Raw genomic sequence first — 25,969 nt, 5'->3', positions numbered from 1 at the left:
TTGGTAGTAGTAATCATAATGATTGTAGTAGGAGAATTATTTGTAGTAGTAGGAGGATTAGTAGTAACAGTAGTACTGGTAGTAGTAGTAGTAGTAGCACTAGTAGGCCTAGTAGTAGTACTAGTAGTAGTAGTAGTAGTAGTAGTAGTAGCGGCAGTAGTAATAGTAATAGTAATACTAGTAGAAGCAGCATTACGCACATATTGTCTTTTCGTCTATTGGACATCCCCCTCATCATGCCCTAGAAGTTTCAACTCAATGCTCTAAATTGCTTCTAAGACTTTTAGATCTTCCTGTCAGCTGTTGAAGGTACGACGGAGCGTGTTTTTGGATCGTCTTCTGCGGCTGTTGCCTTCGGGTTAGCCAAAAGAAGGCTTGCTTGGGGATTCTGGTGCAGAAGAAAGATCACAGATGCATTTGTATATATTTTCTTTGGCCCAGTTTGCCCAGTATTTACATAGAGTATTGGTTATTGGGAAGTATGCTGACATTTTCAGAGGAGATTTTTTCTGGTGGTGGGAGGGGGAGTCAGGGAGAGGATTACGTGGTAGGATCTTTCTATAAGGCAATTTTTCATGGGGAAAGAGCATTTTCCATGATGGGGGTGCCGGATTTCCCAGCATTATTTTAAAACGACCAGAAATTAAATAAAAAACTAATTTTTGAAACTGAAAGTAAGGAGAAACATTAAAACTTAATATGAACAGAAATTATTACATATATGATGGGTTCTCCCCTTGGCAATATCTCGCTCTTTACGCTAAAGTATTTTTAGTACTTTCAAAAGAGCTATTTATTCTAATTAAACGGCCTTTGTGATTCAGAGGTCATTCTTAAAGAATTGGAACAAAATTCAAACCTTACCGTAAAGAGCTAGGTATTGCCGAGGGGGCAAACTCATATACGTAATAATTTCTGTTCGTTTTAAGTTTAAATGTTGTTCCTTACTTACATTTGCAAAAACTTATGTTTTTTATTTAATCATATAACTGGACCTCCAGGATTGACACAGCCGTTCAGAGCCCTGGGGAAAGGGTTTTAAGTTATGCTCTGAGGCACATATGGTTCTTTTGGAAGGGGTGGTCGTTCAAACTGGAGGAGGTTCATTTGATTGGATATTGAAAGTTCTAGTTAGCTTTTTAAGATCAAATCTTTGTTTCAACTCGGCAAGGAAACTGAAGATGTCAATATGATTTTTATTATAATAGTACATTAAATATTGGTTTTAATTCCCACCTCCCTTAAACATTCTTTTTCAAACAATTAAAAAAAACTTCAGCGTAAAGAGCGAGGTGCTGCAGAGGGGAGAACCCCTTTCATATACGGAATAACTTCTGTACGTTTTAAGTTTTAATATCAATCCTTACTTGCAGTTAAAAAACTTGTTTTTTTAATTTAATTTCTGAAAGTTTTTGAATTAATGCATGTTTTTATTTTGGCTCACCGTACATGAATAATTAAAACAAAATTTGCATATTATTTTTTTGGCTAAATGGCTTTCTCATGGTTTTGATTGAATGATTTTGATAAAACAGGGGTGGGGGAGGAGGCCTAGTTGCCCTCCAGTTTTCGGTTACTGAAAAATGCAACTTGATTTTTTCATTTTTTTTACGAACGTAAAAAAACGTGCATTTTAATTACGTATATGAGGGAGTTTGCGCCCTCGTCAATACCTCGCTCTTTACGCTAAAGCTTGAATTTTATCCCAAATCTTTAAGAATGACCCCTGAACCACAAAGGCCGTAGAATAAATAGTTGAAATTACTAAAAATACTTTAGCGTAAAGAGCAAGGTATTGTGGAAGAGATGAACTCCCGTATATACGTAATATCTTATGTTCGTTATAAATTTTAATGCTACTCATTACTTCCAATTGAATTTTTTTCTCATTGTTTTTTTTTAAATAATACTAGAAAATCCTGCGCCCCCTTCATGAAAATTTTCTTCCCTTAATGATAAATTCCTCCATGGAAAGATCCTCCCACGTAGCTCCCTTCCCCGACCCTCCATTTACATGAATAATTCCCCCCGAAAATGCCTGTACACGTCCCAATAATCATTATTATATGTAAACAATGGTCAAAGTTGTAACTTGCAGCCCCTCCCCCGGGGACTGTGGGGTATTAAGTCGTCCCAAAAGACATAATTATTAGGTTTTTCGACTATACTGAAAAAAATAGCCATCTAGAAATTATGATCCAGTGACTTTGGGAAAAAATTAGCGTGGGAGGGGGCCTAGGTACCCTCCAATTTTTTTGCTCACTTAAAAAGGGCACTAGAATTTTTAATTTCTGGTAGAATGAGCCCTCTCACGACATTTTAGGGCCACTGGGTCGATACGATCATCCCTAGGAGGAAAAAAACAACAAATAAACACGCATCCGTGATCTGTCTTCTGGGGAAAAATACAAGATTCCACATTTTTGTAGATAGGAGCTTAAAACTTCTACAGTAGGGTTTTCTGATACGCTGAATCTGATGATGCGGTTTTTTTTAAAGATACTTTGACTTTTAGGGGGTGTTTTCTCCAATTTTTAAAATAAGGCAAATTTTCTCAGGCTCGTAACTTTTGATGGGAACTAAACTTGATGAAACTTATATATCTAGAATTAGCGTAAAAGTGCGATTCTTTTGATATAACTATTGGTATCAAAATTCCATTTTTTAGAGTTTCGGTTACTATTGAGCCGGGTCGTTCCTTACTACAGTTCGTTACCACGATCTGTTTGATAAGATTCCTTAAGTTTACTGTTAAGTTTACTAAGCCACGAGCCTGAGAAAATTTGTCTGATTTTTGAAAAAAGCGAGAAACACCCCAAAACGTTGAATAATATTAATAAAAATCACACCGTCCGATTCAGCATAATAAACAACTCTCCTCTTGAGGTTTCAAGCTCCCATCAGCAAAAATGTGGAACTTTGTATTATTTGCCAGAACAAAGATCACAGATGCCTATTTATTTGTTTTGTTTTTCAGGGGTGATCGTATCGACCCAATGACCCTAGAATGTCGCGAGAGGGCTTATTCGAAAGGAATTAATGGTTCTAATGCTCTTTTTAAGTGACCACTTCTTTTTCTTCAGCGAATTTTTTCAGCGACGAGGGAATTGTCCCGGGGATTTTCTTGGGGGCGGGAGGGTGCGTGGGAGGAGCTTTCCATGGAGGATTTTTTAAGGGGGAGGAAATTCTCCGTGGAGGAGGAGTCGTACTTCCCGACATTATTTGAAGAAGATCCGAAATTAAATACATAGACAAGTTTTCAACTGAAAGTAAGGAGCAAGATTAAAACTTACAACGAACAGGAATTAGTCTGTATATGAGGAGGGTTACTCCCTCTTAAATACCTCACTCTTTACGTTAAAGTATGACTTTTTGTCCCAATTCTTAACGAACGAATCCTGAAACGATAGGGCTGTTTAGTAAGAATCAGATACTTTTAAAATACTTAAGAACTTGGCGCCAAGAGTGAGGTATTGAGGTAGGGGAAAACCCCTCAAATACGGAATAATTTCTGTTCGGTTTGAGTTTTAATTTTACTCCTTACTTTCAGTTGGAAAAACTTGTTTTTTATTTTATCCAACATAGGAACCATGGTAATAGATGGTATTCTCGAGCTTCATTATTTTTTTTTACTTGTTATTTTTAAAAGTAGTTTGCGAGATGCTACAACTTCTACTAAACAGATAAGCGTTTTTCTAATTTAAATTGATTGTCTTTGATATTTTCTTTCTAACTTAAAAGTGAAAATGTTCTTACTATTCTTTTCTTTAATCACATAACCAAAAGAGAGGGAGAGAACAAAAGAAACCTGTTTCTTACACTTACTGATCTTAAACCAAAAAGACCTGACACAATTTATAAACGAAAATCCTTTCCTTCAAAGGCTAATTCTTTTCATGACAACATGGCCATTATCATTTAAGGAATCTCACAGGCCTATCTTTTTTTTTTCTTTAAACCAAGTCCAGTTTCGACTCTAGGTAATTTATCGAACAGGTGATACCGCCTTTTTATGTCATTAAAATCGATCTTGCGTGTTATGCCCATGTAATGAAAAAAGTTGGAAAGACGAGAAATTCAACTTATGACCTGAATCATGACCTTCATATGCAAGCTTTTATTACTGCCCCTCAAATACCTAAAACGGGTTTATACCCAGGGGCCTTTCAATTACCGATATCAAATAGATAAATTACCAATCGGACCAATAATTTTTATTTCTGGAAGAGGCTATGTCTCAAGTGATCTATGCAAGAGTACTTTCTAAAAGGATACTGGAAGTGCAAAAAAAGTAAAAAAAAAAACCATAAAGATGAAAATATCATTTGTCCCAGAAGTCCCAATTTCATACAAATTTCATTATTTCTCGATATGTATCTAAAATTTGCTTATATATGCCAGGGTTCAAGATTCTCTGTGCCTGGGATTCTACTGACCGCAGGGGAGAGGGCTGGTGGTTGAGCATTTTTTTTTTTTTGGGGGGGGGGGGGAATATTCCTGCAAAGGGTATTTTTGAGACGTATAACCACAAGGTGGGTATTTCCAAGCAAGTTTTGCATTTATCAAACCTAAATTTAATTTCCCTATCAAATTCCCTATTTAATTCCTAAATAGGGCTGCAAGTTATACAATTTGCTATTTTTCCACATCCAGTATTTGTTGTTGGTACGGAATCATTTTTTTGTGGAGGGGGTGGAATTTTCTGCGGGTCTGGATTTCCGCGCGAAGAATATTCATGGGGAGGAAAGTTCTTACTGGTAATATTCAAGAGGAAATGTTACACAGGGGTGGGGTGGTGGAGGGAGGGATATTTCCTAACAGGATATGAAAACAGTCAGAAAGTAACAAAAAATAAGTTTTTACCACTGATAGCAAGGAGCAATATTAAAATTTGAACACAAATTATACTGTATAAAAGGGGGCTTCCCTTTCCTAACCATTGCTCTTTTTTTGTTTGTTGGTTTTTTATGGCACTTGGTATTAACCAAGACACATATAGCGATCGCAAATTCTGTCGGTCTGTCTGTCCCGGTTTTGCTACTTCAGGCACTTCCAGGTAAGCTAGGGAGATAAAATTTGGCAGGCGTATCAGGAACCAGAACATATTAAGTTGAAATTGTCGCTTCCCCGATTCGACCATATGGAGGGGAGTGGGGGACGGTTAAATCGGAAAAACTACAAAAAAGGAGGTATTTTTATACTTACGAACGGGTGATCGGATCTTAATGAAATTTGATTTTGGGAAGGATATCGTGTCTCAGAGCTCTTATTTTAAATCCCGACCGGATCAGGTGATGTAAATAATGAAGAAGACCACACTGCCTTTCTATAATACAACTATAGAAGAGAGAATAATGAGGACTTGTTTTCCCAAGACAGTGAACCAACAAAACCTGTTTGAATATTTCGGCCCTATATCTAAGCAAAGAAAATAATAAACAATAAAACACTTACAATAAAAGTTTCCGGTTAAAAATCCATTCTTTTTTTAAAAATAGCCTTGGCATCATTAGTTCTTAACGAAAAGTTCAGCCAAGACTGTGTGATAAAAGCTAACATTTTACAAGCTATAAAGGCTCATTCATTGAACTAACTGTGTTTATTAAAAACTGGAATAATTTCTTATTGCAATATTTGCCTTCTCTGCAGCTAATCTTGTAGTTCCTTTGGGATTGGGCTTGTTTTTATTCGTTCCTATTTTTGTTTTGTTTTGAATTATATTATTATCTGTAATTAGTTCTGTGTACATAGGGTTGAGTGTGTATTCACCCAAGTCTCTATTTAGGGATGTATTAATATTTAAGTTTCGTTTGGTTTCGATTGCCTCGCGGACAGTTTGTTTGGTTCCTAGGTCATTGCTAATTAGAATTGTTTCGTCAAACAGAACATAATTGTTTGGATTTTCAAAAATATGATTGCTTAAAGCTGAATCGAAAGATAAGTTGTGGAGTTATTTCTAGATTTTAATGCTTTTTCAACACTTTCTTTGTGTTGCTGTAATCTTGTTCCTAAATTTTGGTGGGTTCGACCAATGTAATAATTTCCACAACTAAATGATGTTTCCATGCACTTCCAGTTTCGAGATTCATTTTACAAACAGGTAAGGGGCCTTCCTATAGGAGCACCTCTGTCAGGAGCACACAAAACTAATTACAGAAAATAATCTATTTCAAAATAAAACAAGAATAGGAAAGAATAAAAACAAGCCCAAAACCCAAAAGAACTCCAAGAGTAGCTGCAGAGAAGGCAAATATCAAACAGTTCGTGGTAACAAACTGTAGTAAGGAGCGACCCGGCTCAATAGTAAACAAAACTCAAAAAATGGAATTTTGATACCAATAGTAACATCAAAAGAATCGCATTTTAATGCTAAATTCAAATACATAAGTTTCATCAAGATTATTTTAGCCATCAAAAGTTACGAGCCTGAGAAAATTTGCCTCATTTTCAAAAATAGGGCGAAATACCACCTAAAGGTCATACAGTCTTAACGAAAATCACACCATCAGATTCAGCGTATTAGAGAACCTTGTTGTAGAAGTTTCAAGCTCCTATCTATAAAAATGTGGAATTTCGAATTTTTTGCCAGAATACAGATCACAGATGCGTGTTTATTTGTTCGTTTTTTTTTTTTTTCTCCAGGGTTGATCGTATCGACCCAGTGGTCCTAGAATCTTGCGAGAGGGCTCATTCTAACGGAAATGAAAAGTTCTAGTGCCCTTTTTAAGTGACCAAGAAACTGGAGGACACCTACGCCCCCTCCATTTTATTCACCGCAGTCGAAAAACCTTATAACTGTGTCTTTGGGGGCGACTTACTCCCCCACAGTCTCCGTGGGAGGGGCTACAAGTTACAAACTTTGACCAGTGCTTACATATAGTAATGGTTATTTGGAAGTGTACAGACGTTTTCGGGGGGATTTTTAGGTTGTGGGGGGGGGGGGGGGGGGTGAGAAGAGGGAGATATGCTGGGGGAACTTTCCTTTGAGGAATTTGTCGTGGGGGAAGAAAATTTTCATGAAGGGAGCACAGGATTTTTTAGCATTATTAAAAAAAAACAATGAAAAAATAAATATATAAAAGTTTTTCAACTGAAAGTAAGGAGAAGTATTAAAACTTAAAACGAACAGAAAATATAACGCAGATGACGGGTTCACCTCGTCCTAATACTTCGCTCTTTACGCTAACGTATTTTTAGCAGTTTCAACTATTTATTCTACGGCTTTTGTGATTCAGGTGTCATTCTTAAGGAATTGGGATAAAATTTAAGCTTTAGTGTGAAGAGCGAGGTAATGACGAGGTGATGAACCCCCTCATATACGTAATAAATACATGAGAATACAAAAGTTTGTTACGTAAGCTAACTTGTAAGTTACATATATCTTTTACTAATAAAAACATTCGTAAAAAATTAAAAGTTATAGTTGCCTTTTTAAGTAACCAAGAAATCGGAGGGCAACTAGGCCTCCTCCCCCGCTCTTTTTTTCTCAAAATCATTCGATCAAAACTCTGAGAAAGCTATTTAGCCAAAAAAAAATCTGCAAATTTCGTTTTAATTATTCATCTGCGGAGAGCCAAAATCAAAACATGCATTGATTTATAAACGTTCAGAAATTAAATAATAAAAAAAAACAAGTTTTTTTAGCTGGAAGTAAGGAGCAACATTAAAACTTAAAACGAACAGAAATTACTTCGTATATGAAAGGGGCTGTTTCCTCATCAACGCCCCGCTCTTTACGCTAAAGTTTTTTACTGTTTTAAAAAGCAGAGTTGAAAGAGTCAAACTTTAGCGTAAAGAGCGGGGAGTTGATGAGGAAGCAGCCCCTTTCATATACGAAGTAATTTCTGTTCGTTTTAAGTTTTAATGTCGCTTCTTACTTTCAGTTAAAAAAATTTGTTTTTTTTTATTTAATTGCAATAAGAAATTATTTCAATTTTTAATAAATACAGTTAGTTCAATGAATGAACCTTTTTAGCTTGTAAAATGTTAGCTTTTATCACACAGTCTTGGCTGAACTTTTCGTTAAGAAGTAATGATGCCAAAGCTATTTTTAAAAAAGAATGGATTTTTAACCGAAAACTTTTATTGTAAGTATTTTATTGTTTATTTTCTTTGCTGAAGACAGCCCTTAGATATAGGGCCGAAACATTCAAATAGGTTTTGCTGGTTCACTGTCTTGGGAAAAAAGTCCTCATTATTCTCTCTTCTGTAGTTGTATCAGGTGATATTGGGGGGAGTTGGGGTGGGGAAACCTAAAATCTTGGAAAAAGCTTAGAGTGGAGGAATCGGGATGAAATTTGGTGGGAAAAATAAGCACAAGTCCTAGATACGTGATTGATATAACCAGAACGGATCCGCTCTCTTTGGGGACTTGGGGGGAGGGTTAATTCTGAAAAATTAGAAAAATGAGATATTTTTAACTTATGAAGGAGTGATCGGATCTTATTAAAATTTGATGCTTCGAAGGATATTGTGTCTCAGAGCTCGGGACGAAACTTGGTGGGGAAAATAAGCACAAGTCCTAGATACGTAATTGACATAACCGATACGGACCTGCTCTCTTTGGGGGATTTGGGGGGGGGGGGGGGTTAATTCTAAAACATTAAAAAAATGAGGTATTTTTAACTTACGAAGAAATGATCGGATCTTTATGAAATTTCATATTTAGAAGGACCTCTTACCTCAGATCTCATATTTTGAATCCCGACTGGATCCAGTGTAATTGGGGGGGGGGGGGAAATCTTGGAAAACGCTTAAAGCGGAAAGATCAGGGTGATACTTGGTGGAAAGAATAAGCACAAGTCCAAGATAAGTGACTGACATAATCGGACCGTATCTACTCTCTTTGGTGGAGTTGGGGGGGGGATTAATTCGGAAAAATTAGACAAAATTAGTTATTTGTAACTTACCAACGGGTGATCAGATCTTAATGAAATTTAATATTTAGAAGGATCTTGTGCTTTAAAACTCTAATTTTAAATCCCAACCAGATCCAGTGACATATGGGGAGTAGGAGGGGGAAACCAGAAATCTTGGAAACCAGAAATTTTGTAAAACGCTTAGAGCGGAGAGATCGGGATGAAACTTGATTGGAGGAATAAGCGCAAGTTATAGATATGTGATTGACGTTATTGGAATGGATCCATTCTCTTTGGGGGAGCTGCGGGTTGTCAATTTGGAAAAATTAGAAAAACTGAGGTATTTTTAACTTAAGAACGGGTGACCGGATCTTAATGAAATTTGATATTTAGAAGGAACTCATGTCTCAGAGCTCTTATTTCAAATCCTGACCAAATTTGTAGAGATTTGGGGGAATTGGAGGGGGAAACCGGAAATCTTGGAAAACACTTATAAATATCGTAGATTCGTGTTTGACCTAACCAGACTGGATCCGCTATCTTTTGGGGAGTTAGGGGGTGGGAATGAATGCTTTAGCAAGTTTGGTGCTTCTGAACGTGCTAGGACGATGAAAATCGGTAGGTGTGTCAGGGAGTTGCACAAATTGACTTGACAAAGTCGTTTACCCTGATTTGACCATCTGGGGGGGGGGGGCTGAAGGGAGAGGAAAAATCAGAAAAATTGAGGTATTTTTAACTTACCAGTGGGTGAAGGATCTTAATAGATTTTGACATTTAGAAGGACCTCGTGACTCAGAGAGCTTATTTTTAATCCCGACTGGCATTAAGCCTCTGATTTTCCTTTTAAAGTAATCTATTGATTCTTAAAATTTTGCTAGAGCTCATGCCATATTGAGTTCTTGGCTCTTCCGACCACGGCACAAGTGCCTTATGAGCTCTTAGCTCTTGTTTTGTCAAAGTTCAATAAGATAGACTGCTCAACACGAAGGCCGTTGAATTTGACTGAATTAAATAAAAAAAACAAGTTTTTTTAAATGAAAGTAAGGAGCGACATTAAAACTTAAAACGAACAGAAATTACTCCGTATATGAAAGGGGCTTTTCCTCCTCGACACCCCGCTCCTTACGCTAAAGTTTTTTATTGTTTTAAAAAGTAGAGTTGCGAGAAAGAATCAAACTTTAGCGCAAGGAGCGGGGTGTCGAGGAGGAAAAGCCCCTTTCATATACGGAGTAATTTCTGTTCGTTTTAAGTTTTAATGTCGCTCCTTACTTTCATTTAAAAAAACTTGTTTTTTTTATTTAATTTCTGAAAGTTTTTTAATTAATGCATGTCTGATTTTGGCTCTCCGTACATAAATTATTAAAATGAAATTTGCATATTAATTCTTTTTTCGGCTAAATGGCTTTCTCTTAGTTTTGATCAGACGATTTTGAGAAATAAGGGGTGGGGAAGGAGGTCTTGTTGCCCTCCAATTTTTCGGTTACTTAAAAAGGCAACTAGATCTTTTATTTTTAAAGAACGTTTTTATTAGTAAAAAAAAAATACGTAACTTAAGAATTAACTTACGTAACAAACTTTTATATTCTTATATTTTTGATTATATAAATGAGGGGGTTAGTCCCCTCGTTAATACCTCGCTCTTCACACTAAATCTTGTTTTATCCCAATTCTTTAAGAATTACCCCTGAATCAGAAAGGCCGTAGAATAAATAGTTGAAATTATTTAAAAAAATTTTAGCATAAAGAGTGAAGTGTTTATCTCCTCCTAAATACCTCGCTCTTTATGCTAAAGTATTTTTAGAACCCCTCATATGCGTAATAATCTCTGTTCCTTTTAAGTTTTGGTGCTTCTCCTTACTTTCAATTGAAAAAACTTTTTCATGTTTATATTTTCATTGTTTTTTTTTTTTATAGTAATGCTAGAAAGTCCTGCGCCCTTTTCATTGAATTTCTCTTCCCCCATGAAATATTCCTCCAAGGAAAGATCCTCCCATATATCCCCCTCCCCTGAACCCCACACCCAAACCAAAAAAATCCCCCTGATAACGTCGGTACACTTCCCAGTAACCATTACTGTATGTAAACATTGGTCAAAGTTTGTAACTTGCAGCCCCTCCCCCAGGGACTGTGGGGGGTAAGTCATCCCCAAAGACATAGTTATTATGGTTTTCGACTATGCGGAACAAAATGGCTATCTCAAAATTTTGATCCGTTGACTTTGGGAAAAAATGAGCGTGGGAGGGGGCCTAGGTGCCCTCCAATTTTTTGGGTCACTTAAAAAGGGCACTAGAACTTTTCATTTCCGTTAGAATGAGCCCTCTTGCAACACTCTAGGACCACTTGGTCGATACGATGACCCCTGGGAAAAAAAACAAACAAAAAAAAAACAAATAAACACGCACCCGTGATTTGTCTTCTGGCAAAAAATACGAAATTCCACATTTTTGTAGATTGGACCTTGAAATTTATTCTATAGGATTCTCTGATACGCTGAATGCGATGGTGTAATTTTCGTTAAGATCCTATGACTTTTAGGGGGTGTTACCCCCTATTTTCCAAAACAAGGCAAATTTTCTCAGGCTCGTAACTTTTGATGACAAAGACTAAATTTGATGAAACTTATATATTTGAAATCAGCATAAAAATCCAATCCTTTTGATATATCTTTTAACATCGAAATTCCGTTTTTTAGAGTTTCGTTTACTATTGAGCCGGGTCGCTCCTTACTACAGTTCGTTACCACGAACTGTTTGAAAGTGTTTTTAAAGAAATTTAAGACTTTAGCGTAAAGAGCGAAGGTTGTGAAAGGAGCAGCCCCCTCGAACATGAAATAATTTCTGTACGTTTAAGTTATAATGTTGCTCCTTAGTCTACTTTCAGTTAAAATTGTCTCTTCTCATTTATTTACGCGAAGATCCTATTTGTTCAACGGTACAAATCTGGCATACATGCCTAGGTACATACTCCATAATTTTATAAAAGAAAAGAGGAAAACATAATTTTTGTTTGTGTGAAGATCATACAAATCTTACATACAAATCGTACACGTGCCTAAGCAGGTACATCTGATTTTTTTTTTCACAAAAATAGGAAAACAACCTTTGGGGAATAATATAAGGTTGAAGTGTCCACAGGAAAAAAAAACGTGTTCCTGATTTATGACTGGGATTTCTGTACAATCTTTCTCTTTCTATTTATCGGTCCAGCCCACAGATTTCAATGAGAAAATAGACGAAGGAGCAAACTGTTTAATTAAAAGATCGTAAAAGTCTGATAGATTGTACAATAAAGATCCCTTGCTCGAATTACTGGAGGTTTTTCGGTCATTGTCAATTATGTAAGGGTACATTGAATTTCAAGTACTCATGTCTGGGAATATCCTTTTACCAAATACTCGACCACATGAGGGTCATTTGTTAAGTACCAATGCGAACCCTTAAACTCAAAAACAGACAATTACTTTTCTTTTTGTTGTCCTTGAGTAGTGGAATGCCTGAGAAATCTGGATAAGAATTGAGTCTGTGTAATTATTTCTAACTACAGTATTTGTCAATTTTTTGTTTTTGAGCTTTGGAGGTACTCTAGCGAATACTCTAATTACAGGCAAGAGGCACAAATTGTGCACTCATAATGACCAAAAGTCTAACTGAGTTTCTTCCTTGAGAAATAAAATTCACACAGTTAAGGGAAGAGCTCCCCAAATTGTGAAATTGGCTCATTCTTAACAGATACATTTCAGTGGAAAGAGCGTTTATTTTGCACCTTGTTAAAACTACAATCTTACAGAAAGTTAAAATATATGACTAGACATAAAGCTCTAACTCTTCATATACCCTTGATGGCATCGAATCGGAAACATCGACACGGTCATCATTCTCAGATTAATTAAAACATCGAACAGATGCACATTCACTGGACATAATCCACTCGACGTTAGAGAAAATGGTCCTAAATCATAGAAACTTCTCGCTTTTCACCGATAGAATTAGGTAAAAAGTTGGCCATAATGCACATTGCACTATATTAGGCTACACCCAACTCGCAAAGTAGGTTCTGGCTAGCCAAAAGCTGGCAAATCCTGCTGCTTGGCCTACAGCGAAGAAATTATTATGTGCCGGAACATTTTGATAAAGATAATCAGGGCCGTATCCAGGATTCTATTTCGGGGGATGTTTTCTTTGAGGATTTTATTTCGGGGGATGTTTTCTTCAAGGATTTTATTCGGTACACAAAAAAAAATACTAAAAACAGATGAAAAATTTATTTATATCATTTTTTGTTGCGTTTTTACGAGTCACACAAACATTTCAGGGGAGGGGGACTTAAACCCTCTAACCTCCCTGTGTACAGCGTTGAAGAAAATTAACCTATTAATGGGAAATCAAAAATGTAAAGGAAAATCCTCTGCCTTACAAATGAATGAAAAAATTTATTCCTTTCTTCAGATTTTCAAGAGTTATATGTAAAAAAAAACACATTGGCAAAAATATACACCAATAGAGTGGGAGCTTATAGAAATTCCTCATAATGTTTCAAAACTTAGTAAAGAAAGCGTAATTAGTGCTCTGGCTGAATTGTTCAAACAGTTCGTCGTAACAAACTGTAGTAAGGAGCGACCCGACTCAATAGTAACCGAAACTCTAAAAAACGGAATTTTAATACCAATAATTACATCAAAAGAATTGAATTTTTATGCTGATTTTAAATAAATAAGTTTCATCAAGTTTAGTCTTACCCATCGAAAGTTACGACCCTCAGAAAATTCGCCTTATTTTAGAAAATAGGGGAAAACACCCCCTAAAAGTCATTGAATCACACCATCAAATTCAGCGTATCAGAGAACCCTGCTCTAGAAGTTTCAATCTTCTATCTACAAAAATGTGGAATATTGTAATTTTTGCCAGAAGACAGATCACGGATGCGTATTTATTTGTTTCTTTTTTGTTTTGTTTTTCAGGAGTGATCGTATCGACCCAGCGGTCCTAAAATGTGTCGAGAGGGCTCAATCTAACGGAAATTAAAAGTTATAGTGCCTTCTTAAGTGACCAAAAATTGGAGGGCACCAAGGCCCCCTCCCGCGCTCTTTTTTCCCAAAGTCACCGAATCAAAATTCTGAAATAGCCATTTCCTTCAACATAGTCGAAAAACCCAATAATTAATTATTTTGGGACCACTTAATCCCCCACAGTCTCCGAGGGAGGAGCTGCAACTTATAAACTTTGACCATTGTTTACATATAGTAATGGTTATTGGGAAGTGTACAGGCGTTTTCAGGGGGACTTTTTCGTGTTGAGGGGGCGGGTCGTGGGAGGGGGCTACCAGGGAGGATCTTTCCATGGAGTTATTTATCATGAGGGAAGAGAACCTCCATGAAGGGGCTGCAGGATTCTCTAGCATTATTTAAGAAAAATAATGAAAAAAAAAACAAATAAAAAAATTTCAGATGGAGGGCAAGAGCAGCATTAAAACCTAAAAAGAACATAATTTACTACGTAAATAAGGGTGTTCATCTTCTCCACAATACCTCGCTCTTCAAGCTAAAGTATTTTTAGTAATTTCAACTATTTATTCTACGGCCTTTGGGATTCAGGGGTCATTCTTAAAGAAGTGGGACAAAATTCAAGTTTTAGTGTAAAGAGCGAGGTATTGACTAGGGGGCGAACCCCCTCATATACGTAATAAAAATGTACAAATATAGAAGTTCTTTACGCAAGTTAGTTGGTAAGTTACGTATATTTATTACTAATAAAAACGTTCGTAAAAAAAAATTAAAAAGTTCTAGTTGCCTTTTTAAGTAACCAAAAATTGGAGGGCAACTATGCCTCCTCCCCCCTTTTTTTGTATCAAAATCTTACGATCAAAACTATGAAAAAGCCATTTAGCCGAAAAAAATATACAAATTTCGTTTTAATTATTTATGTGTGGTGAGCCAAAATCAAACCATGGATTAATTCAAAAACGTTCAGATTTTAAATTAAAAAAAGTTTTTTTTAACTACAAGTAAGGAACGACACAAAATCTTAAAATGAACAGAAATTATTCCGTATATGAAAGGGGTTGTCCCCTCCGCAACGCCTCGCTCTTTACGCTAAAGTTTTTTAATTGTTTTAAAAAGTAGAGTTGCAACAAAGAGTCAAACTTTAGCGTAAAGAGCCAGGCGTTGCGAGGGGACCACCCATTTCATATACAGAATAATTTCTGTTCGTTTTTAGTTTTAGTGTCGCTCCTTACTTGCAGTTAAAAAACTTCCTTTTTTATTTAATTCAAAAGAAGAATTTAAAATAACTAAGCAAAATTTACTTCAGACAATCTTACGCAAAAGCTGGACTAGTCTGCCTAGGACGCATGAAAAAGATGTTAATGTTGATGATATTACTATTGATTTTTATTTCTTTTTTCCATAATTGAAAATAAAACTTCTAATTTCTGTCACTCTTTTCATTATTATTTATCCATTTGTCTTAACCATCTGAGAAAGAAAAAGGACTTATTTCGGAGCCATCTGCAAAGATTCTCGCAAAGTTGTATGTAGGGAGTATTTTCGTGTAAGGAGTGTGGTCTGGGTTTTAGCACAATTCGTAGTTGCCGCGATGCGAAGCAGATTTTAAAACCGAATCCATGGTACTGTAAACATATACCGACAATGTTCCCGCAATATAATTCTCATTTTGGGTCACCCATTCTGCCTACACAGTCTTAGCTAACTGTACACTAACTATTTTTTAAACAGCCCTTACGTAGTAGGACATTTAGGCCTGTGATGTCAAAGAGTTCCTTGGATTTTCCCGCAGAATCCACTTGTTTTTATGGATTCTTTGTGATGGCCAACACCCAAAATGCTTCCCACCCGCAATTGTGACGACTTAAAGCAACTAAAATTGCTCCTAATAAATTGACTTAATTTCCTTAATGATTCAAATATAACAGATCAAAAATTACCATTTTCTTAAACATACACATGTGTCAATATAGATGATAGCATAATATCTTTAGAAGTTTTGTATCTCTCATTTTAATAGCAAACTCCCCCCCCCTGCTACGCTAGCTAGTAATTTGTAATTATTAGCGTCAATTCAAGCAAGTGGAGGATGGGAGGAATGTGTTTTCAAAAATCTATGAGGGGGGGGGGAAGTCTGTCAGTTTTTTTCATTTTTCTCAATGAAAGTTTAAGAGTTCATTTTTCAAAGAAAATACCCCAAAAAAGATATTTTTCAAAATTTAGGGGGATTTAAGGGTAGCGATGTCCCCTCACCCAGCTCACGCCACTATTTGCAAATAAATAAAAAAAAGTTTTTTTTCAATTGAAAGTAAGGAGCAACATTAAAATTTAAAACCAACAGAGATTGTTTCGTAAGTGAGGGGGTTCATCCTCCCCCGTTTATACCTCGCTCTTTACACTAAAGTTTGTAAAGTTTTGAAAGTACTAAAAAAAACTTTAGCATAAAGTGTAAGGTATTAACGAGGGGGCGAACCCCCTCATATACATAAGAATTTTTTCGTTTTAATTTTTAATTTTGCTCCTTAATTACGGCTTAAAAAGCTTGTTTTTTTTATTTCTGATCGTTTTTTTAAATAATGCTGGGAAATACGCCCCCCTTCATGGAAAATTCTCTTCCCCAATGGAAAATTCCTCCGAGAAAATTCTCCCAAATAACTTTTAGTTCCGTTTGAATGAGCCCTCTCGCGACATTCTAGGGTCACTGATCCGTACGATCACCCCTGACAAAAAAAATAAACAAGCATCCGGGATCTTCCTTCTTGCAAAAAAAAAAAAAAAATACAAATTCCACGTTTTTCCCGATAGGAGCTTGAAACCTGAACAGTAGGGTTCTCTGATACGCTGAATCTGATGGTGTGATTTTCCTTAATGAAAATCGCTTTCTATGAAATTTTCTATGAATGATCCTATGACTTTTAGGGGGTGTTTCCCCCTTTTTTTGAAATTAAAGGAAATTTCCTGAGGATGGGTAAGACTAAACTTGATGAAACTTATATATTTGAAATCAGAATAAAAATTCATTTCTTGTTATGTATCTATTCGTATCAAAATTCTTTTTTTTATAGTTTCGGTTACTATTGAGCCGGGTCGCTCCTTACATACAGTTCTTTACCACGAATTGTTTGAATAATTTTTTTTAGTAGGAGAAACAAAGTGATCTACTAACTTTAAAGCTATTTGGATAAGAAGTTAAAAACCATCATTTGCAGTATAGTGACTGCATTCATTAAAAGACTAAGTTTAATTGCAAGAAGCTAATTAATGCACCAGTTACCGGAAAGGAGACTGACCCTTGAAAGAAATGGAAACACACACAGTTTTACGCAATGTCAACCAATTAAAGCTGTGAAGAAAATTGAGGAGTTTAGATTATATTAGAATTATGAACACTGTTTGTAACTCAGCAATTTATAAAAAATGGAATTTTCAGGCAAACAAACTTAAGAAGAAGCAGAGACAATCGGATGGAAGTTATTCAGACAGCTCAATCAGCATCATACGTCAAGTAAGATTTTCTTTATTTGTATTCCTTTACTTCTAAAATTAAAAACTCTTCAAAATCTTCGTCTTTGGGAAAAAAATTCTGATTTCCGAATTCTACGAATCCCTGAAAATTTGGTTTTCTTACCTTATGGTTTACGTTCCCAGTGCAATTGTCGATATGTTGTTTTTCTTTTTTCCTACAACTTCAATATATATATATATATATATATATATATATATATAAACAATTTTCAAAAATTGAAAATTGTTTTCAATGTGATAACAATTATTGATAATTCTTATTTATCAAAAGATAATTCTCGAAGAATTCATTTGATAATTCAATTGATAATTCAATTTTTAATTCATTTGATAATTCTCGAAGAATTATCAAAATTCTGGCTCGGCGAATGGATGAATCTGATACTAATGAATTCAATGACAGAAGTACCTTGTTCTTTAGGTACAAGTTACAGCTGCAGACTTGTCATAAAACCGTTTGTTAAAGAGTAAAAATAAACCCTAAGAAAGCTTGTTTAAAAAAGGGGGTCGAGTTTAGGATTGTATTTAGAAAAAGAGATTTTCTTTCATATGTTTTGTGATTGGGTGAGTGTCGGGGATTGGGATGAGTTGTAGATTATGAGTGTCGGATTCATTCGAGTTCCCTGTAAAAATATTAATTTTAAAATTGCTGATTATTTGTTTAGCGAGAGTGGGGGAAAGGCAGGAGTATGAATATTTTCTGAGGAAGTGTATTAATAGTTGCTTTGCGTATGTTATTTTTTTTGTAGCAAGCACACTAATTTGCGTCGGGACTTCTTGCGAATATGATGTGGTAATGTTTATTTTGGTTTTGTTAGTATTATATGGAGATTCAACTTTTGTCTTTTCTTATGACCCATTTGTTTTATATATATATATATATATATATATATATATATATATATATATATATATATATATATATATATATATATATATATATATATATATATATAAATATATGGCTCGACTCATTCCTCGGGAGCTAAATAAGGTAGAGGGTTAGGTGTGTTCATTACATGTTCGACAAGCACATACGTACAAAATTTTCGAATGTTAATAAAGGATCGGGGCGGGGTCAGCATAGACGCTGGAAACTTTTCTTTGGGGGGAAGGGGAGGGGTAGTTAGAAAAATCGTGAATATAGGCAAGTTGTATGGCAAATATACGCGACTGTAAAATTAGGCTATAATTCATTTTCATACAAGTCACAAAAGTCTCGAAATTTAGGCAGGGGACGAAAGGTTTACCCACATTCATTGGCTAGAAGGTCAAAGTTTCAGAAGTCTCGTACGAGCACCCAACCCAGAATCGATTTATGAGAGAAGTGGGGGCACATTTAAAAAAATACGCCGGAAATCTGAGTTATGCAGAGCCTATGTTAAACTCATGTATCAGGTTAGGAATAGCAATCTAGGACCTTGTATTGATTTTATGTCTCAGCTAAGAAACCAGGTCCATAATTATTCAACTATACAAACTCAGAGTGTCCGAACGCTTTTTGCTCCGTCCATGCTATCCACCTTTTCTTTCCGGTATGTTCAACTAAATGTTGGTTAAATGTGCCCGAAGATATTAAGCATATTAAGAAATTATCTGAGTTGATGTTTCTAGTTAAAGAACTTTATTTTAGTATGTATGGGTAAAGGGATTACTCCCCAGTTGTATTTTGTCGATGGCCAAAGTTAAAATTAGTATTTTTGCGTAAAATGGTATAATTATTATTAATTTTCGTTAGTAAAGCTATGCGTATTTCTTAAAACAGGCCTCATCAAGGTCTCTAGGGACTGAGTTGAGAATTAAAATCTGTAGTATCTGTTATGTTTTGTTTTTGCTCTTTTTGTACTTTTGTTGTTTTAACAAATTCTCTCTCTCCCTCTATCTCTCTCATCTAAAAATAATGGCAACAATTTACATTTCAGGGATAGATAACAGGCCCAAAGAATTTTATAGTAAGGGGCAAAACATTATTAAGAAACTTCAAAAAAATTGTAAAATAACGGGGGGGGGGGTTATACTTCGAGAAAGATCTATTTCATTTGAGAATTACTCTTGCAATCTAGCCGTTTTGCTTTGAAAAAACAAAACTCCAACGTTCAAAATTTATCGAATTACTCTAAAAAAAGTTATAATAATTATAAAAATACTATAAATTCTTATTACGGCGGCAAAATAAAAAAAAATATACTTACCGTAAAGCATGCTAAAATCCAAATATGTATATACACATACCAAACGCTTTGTTGGCATAAAAACGCTATTGGTGGTAACAGCTCACTTATTTCGTGATTAAACTAGTAATGTCTTTTACCATTGAGGTCATATCTACAGCGAATCATTTTAATTTACAGATCTTTCCGTTTGGCACTGACTCTTATGAGCAATTGCTGTTTGTTTAACTAGTTTGAATTGCACAATGCTTATTTTCTGTATTTCATCTGCATAATTGACCACTTTTATTAGCTCATCTTGATTTTTTGTTGGAATAAACATGGCCTATATTATGGCTCTTGTAGGTATTGAATTAAGGATTTTATGTTACTAGGGGATAGTTTAGATTAGAAATTACTTGCAGTGTCTTAATTATTTGTCAAGCGTAGCTGCGGTGATATATCTTTTTGAAAAATTATGCCCCAGCTAATGAATGGAAGGAAGGAAAAATGCTATCTAAGCAATACCACCTCCGAAGACCCTCTTTAGGTTTAAGTGTTTTAAGGGTTTTAAACTACTTTACAACTTTAATTTAGCTCTATCATGGTTCCGGCTTACTTTTTCTATTTTGTTACTGACGGCAAACATTGCAACTATCTAAATGCTACAAAATAGATTTTATTAGGGCTAGTTAAGTCCGAAACAAAATGCTACGAAAAACTATGAATAAAAGGCCAAACCTTGGCATTTGAACAACAGAAATGGTTTTGGCACCAAAATGCTCAGAAAAATTCGCTTAATAACAAATCCAAAATCGGCTGAAATCATTCGTGCATAAAAACCACCTTTTCTGGAAAAAAGTATAAAGGGGGGGGGGTAACTTTAATTTTAATTTCTACTACATTGTTTGGATTGGAAGGTCGTTTTCTATTAATTTATGTCTGGGGAGACCGAAAATGATATTTCGCTAAATAGCTTCGAAATCTTCCGTACAAATTAACTCCCTTTTCAGGAGAAAGAGTGGGGAATGTTGAAATCTTGAATTTGAATTTCTATAATATTTTCTGGATTGAAAGATCGTTTCGTATTAATTTAGGTACGGGGAGACCGAACTTGGCATTTGAATTTAAAAATCTTATCATTTACGACCCAATTTCTACCCTAATCCAAGGCAGATAGGGATACAAATTTGGAAACCGAATTTTGATGCATTTGCAGACAAATGGACATTAAAATGTAGACAAAAATTTGCTGAATAAAATATATAGAATTGGTTGAATTCGCCCATGCAGAAATATCACTTTTTAAGGGAAAAGAGGGGAATATTTTGAACCTTAATTTCTGCAATATTTTCTGGATTAAAAGGTCGTTTCCCATTAATTTTATTCCGGGAAGACCAGAAATGACTTCAAAATCCTCCTGCTTAGCGCCTCATTTCCACCCTAGGCTAAATCAGAAGGGGCGAAAATACCATTTTTGGTATGTTTTAATTTAAACAGTAATTCACTGAGATTTCATCCTCCCACAACCAATTCTGAACTGACGGTTCTTCCTTTTATTCTGAACCCAATTTCGTCAAGAATCCTTTGTTCACAAACAGCCCCTCTCCCCCAGCTTATGTTCAGGGCGAAATGACCGCTGACTTTAAACCCCACACAGATACAGACTGCGCCATCTATTATCATCAAATGATGGGTAATTTGTCTTCTCATGTTCATTCAGTAGAAAAGATCGTGCAGTGAATGTGACCGCAAAAAATTCATCAGCGGCAAACAACGAACTTAGAATCTAGCAAATACGCTCAAAAATGGGTCATCGATATTGCCACCTGTTCTATTAGAGCCTCAAGAAGCTGTATCCGCTGTGAGGGCAAGTAAGGCTGCACTCACAGCGGATATATGGAAGCAGCACAGACCTGAGGTTCAACTAGTGCCAACACAAACATGCCGCTATGGTGGCTGCATGCATGGTGCCGTGCATGGTGGCTGACAACTTCGTTCGGTAGTATGGGATATTTTATCCACTTGTGGAGATGTGGCTTCTTCTTACGTAGCTTTTGTACAGAAGTATTTCGTATTAGCTGATATCATTTTTAGCGGTCTTGGGGGGGGGGTCAACCATAAAATATCACACCGTCGGAAGCAAACAAAAGCAAAAAAAGAGCCCTACCATCAGTTTCAGTCCTGCCACGAAGCTTGCTCGGAGGAAATCAGACTTTTCTCCAGCTCAAGCAATAAATCGATTATCATAAAGCTAATAGATGAGAAGCTTGTGGAATCCAAATGTCGAGCATAAAAAGTGAAAGGTGATGCCAATTTTTAAATAGCAAAACTGTACTTGCTTCAGCCGAGAAGAGGTAGATCAGCTTGACTGAAACCGATACCGACTTGTCGGTCTTGCTGATCCACTATTTAAAACCGAAGCAAGCACCTCTTTACTTCGAGAATAGAATTCCTGCAAAGATTTGTAAAGATTGCAAAGATTTTTGACATCTGCAACTTGAAGATGATGCAACTATCAGAGTTTACAAAGTCATTGTTGTTCACTCACGCCTTTTCAGGATACGACGATGCTTTTTAATTGTACGGTGTTGGCAAGGCTTCAGTTTTGAACGTCATACCTGGTGTCAGGTTTTTGCAAGAATATCAGATTTTTCACTCCTCTTCAGCAAACAAGGAAGAGCTGATTGCGGCAAGCCTCTTCTAGCTCTACAGAGCAAGATCCGACGAAGCTTTCCTGAATTCCGACATTTTCTGTTCATATCAGAAGTAGCCAGTGCGGCTAGTTTTGTTCATCTCGAACGCTCACCGCCCCATCTGCGGCTGCAAAGTACCACTACCTGCGTATTTGTTTTCAAATTCTGACATGGTTGCGGTCAGCGACAGCTCTAGTACCTGAAGATTGGAGCTGTAAACTTTCGTCAACCACTTATACAGCATTATGACTGATATACCGGCTGCTCCTGAAAGCTAAGCTACCCTCAACGTTTCTCTGGAGAATTATGATCTCTATAACCAATGTGATTAGACCAAAATGTTGTGTTTCTTCAATAAATTTTTAATCAAAACTAAGTTGTGATCGATTCAGAGTCACAATAATAGAAAACATAGTTCTGATTCTTTTTTTACTTTAGTTTTTACTTTTCAGGCCTTTTTTTACAATTTCAATCGGATTTTTCAACCAAAATGTTGTGTTTTTTCAATAAATTTTTAATCAAAACTAAGTTGTGATCGATTCAGAGTCACAATAATAGAAAACATAGTTCTGGTTCTTTTTTTACTTTAGTTTTTACTTTAGTTTTTACTTTTCAGACTTTTTATTTACAATTTCAATAGGATTTGCCAAATCCTTTAACGAATATAAAATCTGCAATCTATCTGATATTCTCATTACACCTCCAAGGGTTAAAGGGCAGGGTGGAGGTTAAAATAAGAGTAGGAGAATCAAGAAATATAGACTTTAAAGAGCATTTGAAGAAAATCTTCTATTAAGATTTGCACTCATTAGCCCTGGGAAAAAAAGAATCTTTGAAGCAAAAAAATATAGATGTAAGTAAAGTTACCCTCACGCTTACCTATGAAGTCAGGTTGAAACTAATAGAGAAGCAAAATATTCATTCATATTTGAGTTCATGGACGTGAAATCGCAATGAAGCACCGTTCAAAGCTAAAGTAGATCAATAGCAAAAAAGGGTGCTTTCACCCCCCCCCCTGACATCGCTTTGCGTGAAAAAGGGCACTAAATAACATAATTTTTCAATTTTGACATCATTTTAGTCCCCCTATACTTGAATCAATACAAACAAAACCATTCAATCCACCAAATGCAGCACACATTAAGGTTCAGGTTTTTCATATTCCTTGGACCTCGTTTAGAGTAGATTCGATTCTGAAGTAGTTTTCAATCTCCATAGAATGGAACTAAAAGGAAAGGGCATTACACTCCAGAAAATATTGTAGGAATTGAAATTCAAGACTCTCCCATTCTTCCCCTCTTTTCGCTGAAAAAGTGAGGTATTTTTGCTCGACCAATTTCGCTGTTAAGCATTTTTTTTAAATTTTGGTAGCAAAAACATTCTGTTGCTTAAATGTCGGGTAAAAATCATGTTTTTAATTGACTATATTCACAAAATTATGGTTATAATGTTGCAGCTGAGTAGTAATATTGTAACAGGTACTGAGATTACACCTTTGTTTGGGCACCAAGGCTTGCCCATACTCCATAACTTAAACCCTTATTTAGGTACTAAAGATTGCCTATACTAAATTAGAGCAATGACCTACTTACATAACCATACTAACAGAGAGATACCTCATTATCATAAGCTGTTGCTATACCATAAGCCTTTGACATATATATTCAGGTCATTTGGGTGAATTGCCTACTTATTCATGTCAGGACATGATTAGAAAATCCTTACCTTTATGGAATTAGGGGACATATTGTCTGTGCTACAGAGGGTGCATATCTTTTCCATACTTCCATGAAAACTTCCTTTGCATACATACACAGTAACCAGCCGTTGCAACCAGATTCTATATAAGGCTAGATTGTCATCTTATTCATAGGAATGACTATTATCTATTATTGTTATTATTATTAACACATTTTATATTATTGCTTATAATTGCTTATATTACAACACTTCTTCTAGAGGGAGCGTTTGGCCATCCATGTCCAGACCTCCGAGGCCCCCAATCCCACTTTTTGTACTTTTTTTGGAATTCTTATGATAATAGGTTATAATATTTACAAAAGTTTTTTCCAAAGTCTTTCCATATCTTACATGATATTGCCAGTATCTTGTCTGATATTATCAAACATCTTGCACTAAATTATCAAACTCTCGCCTGATATAACGAGAATCTTCTATTGAATTAACGAACACTTACGTGGTATTATCAAAATCAGCACACAAAGACAGATACATAGACAAGCAAACATTCACTCAAAACACAGACACAGAGAGAGAGAGAGAAAGAGAGAGGGAGGGAGGGACAAACAAAGAGAGAGAAAGAGACAGAGAGAGACAAAAACACAACGAAATACACAGATCAAGACACACAATTGCACAAAGGCAGACACCGAAATATGCTAACACCTGCTCCGACACACGGATATAGTGGGTGAAACAAGCAAACATCTGCTCAGACACACAGGTACAGAGAGAAAGAGAGAGACAAAAATACCTACAAACACACTGAGTTAGACACAGAGACACAAGAAAACAGACAAAGAGACAAGCAAACCAATTTTCAGACACACATACATACAGGGAAAGAGAGAATAAAATACATACAAACAAACAGAGTCACACATAGTGACACATATGGGCCACTTAGCGTGCCCCGACAAACCAAGTGAAAATAACTTGAATGCAGTTAACCGAATGTAACCTAGTTGTCGTCAACTAAAACACTTGGTATTTATCAGCTAGCTGAGTCTATCGTAGTCAAAAGGGCTTTTATTTGAAACACTTTTCTGAGTAACTCTTTGCTTGTCTCTCTTTCCCTCTCTCTCTCTTTCTCTCACTCTGGGCCTATGTTTTTGAGCGGGTGTTTGCTTGTCCCCGTGTCTATTTTTGTGTGTCTCAATAATAATAATAATAATTCATTTGTAACCCACTTGAAATAGCAGAGTAAAAGAACAAACACACAGAAAAAAACAAACAAAAACCAAACAAAAAAAAACTACTTCTGATAACACATTAAATTACTGTAGAAAAAAGTTTAGAAGATCATGAAAAGGGTTAATAGTAAAATGTATCGAGTCGGATAGTTTCTGGTGTAGCACTTTAAGTTTATAATAATCTGGTTTATAACCTAATCTAAGTTTATAATAAATATATTAATAATATATTAAAAAATCTGGAGACCCGAAATTTGTTACCATATCACTGTTCTTGTACCAGAGAGGAAGATACAACAAAAAACGGAGGAAACGAAAATAAGATGACTTGAGAGCCTTTAAATCTTTTCTTTTTAAAACAGGATACAATCCAGAAAGATATAAAACCGAGTGATCACGAAAGCAAGAATAAATTTGTGAAAGGGCTTTGTGGTTGTATTTCCCCCTGTTCGCAACAATTTTAGAATAACCCACTTGAACTTTAACCTTAGCATCAGAAACAATTTTATGACGAAAAGAGACTAAATTGTTAGTAAGGGTAATGCCCAACCACCTTAAAGAAGTCACGCACGGAACGCTAAATTCAGAACAATTAAGTCTAGAAGATTGGTTACGAGAAGGACCAAAATATAGGAATTCACATTTATCAGGGTTAATGGTTAGACCTACATTCGAGAAAGCATTAGAGATAGAACGAACAGAAGCCGAAAGCCCAGATTTGGTTCTACTAATGAGAAGAATATCGTCGGCATAAGCAAGATATGAGACATTTGAACTACCTAAAAGGTAAGTTGTTGGAAGACTATTT

At 35.7% G+C, this 25,969-nt stretch overlaps 2 protein-coding genes across 5 annotated transcripts in view; one reads left to right on the top strand and one right to left on the bottom strand.

Moving 5' to 3' along the window:
• The window catches only part of LOC136034715 (protein abrupt-like), a 159,503-nt gene extending 139,786 nt beyond the window's left edge, over nt 1-19,717 (bottom strand). Inside the window, exon 1 of one of the 2 annotated variants that reach the window (XM_065716072.1) lies at nt 19,575-19,717. The gene's annotated coding sequence lies outside the window, so the exon portion shown is untranslated. Of the gene's footprint in view, nt 1-5,454; nt 5,541-19,574 lie in introns of those variants that run through there. The other variant, XM_065716073.1, reaches the window with a different exon arrangement.
• LOC136034714 (voltage-dependent L-type calcium channel subunit beta-2-like) overlaps nt 1-25,969 on the top strand; it is a 179,845-nt gene that overhangs the window by 9,899 nt on the left and 143,977 nt on the right. For 2 of the 3 annotated variants that reach the window (XM_065716063.1, XM_065716068.1), the window contains exon 2: nt 17,288-17,362. In XM_065716063.1, coding sequence (XP_065572135.1) covers nt 17,288-17,362 — 75 coding nt within the window. Of the gene's footprint in view, nt 1-17,287; nt 17,363-25,969 lie in introns of those variants that run through there. The other variant, XM_065716067.1, reaches the window with a different exon arrangement.

Source organism: Artemia franciscana, chromosome 13 (assembly GCF_032884065.1).
Source record: "Artemia franciscana chromosome 13, ASM3288406v1, whole genome shotgun sequence".
In the NCBI taxonomy this organism is placed as follows: Eukaryota; Metazoa; Arthropoda; class Branchiopoda; order Anostraca; family Artemiidae; genus Artemia; species Artemia franciscana.
This window is presented reverse-complemented; position numbering and strand designations above follow the sequence as displayed.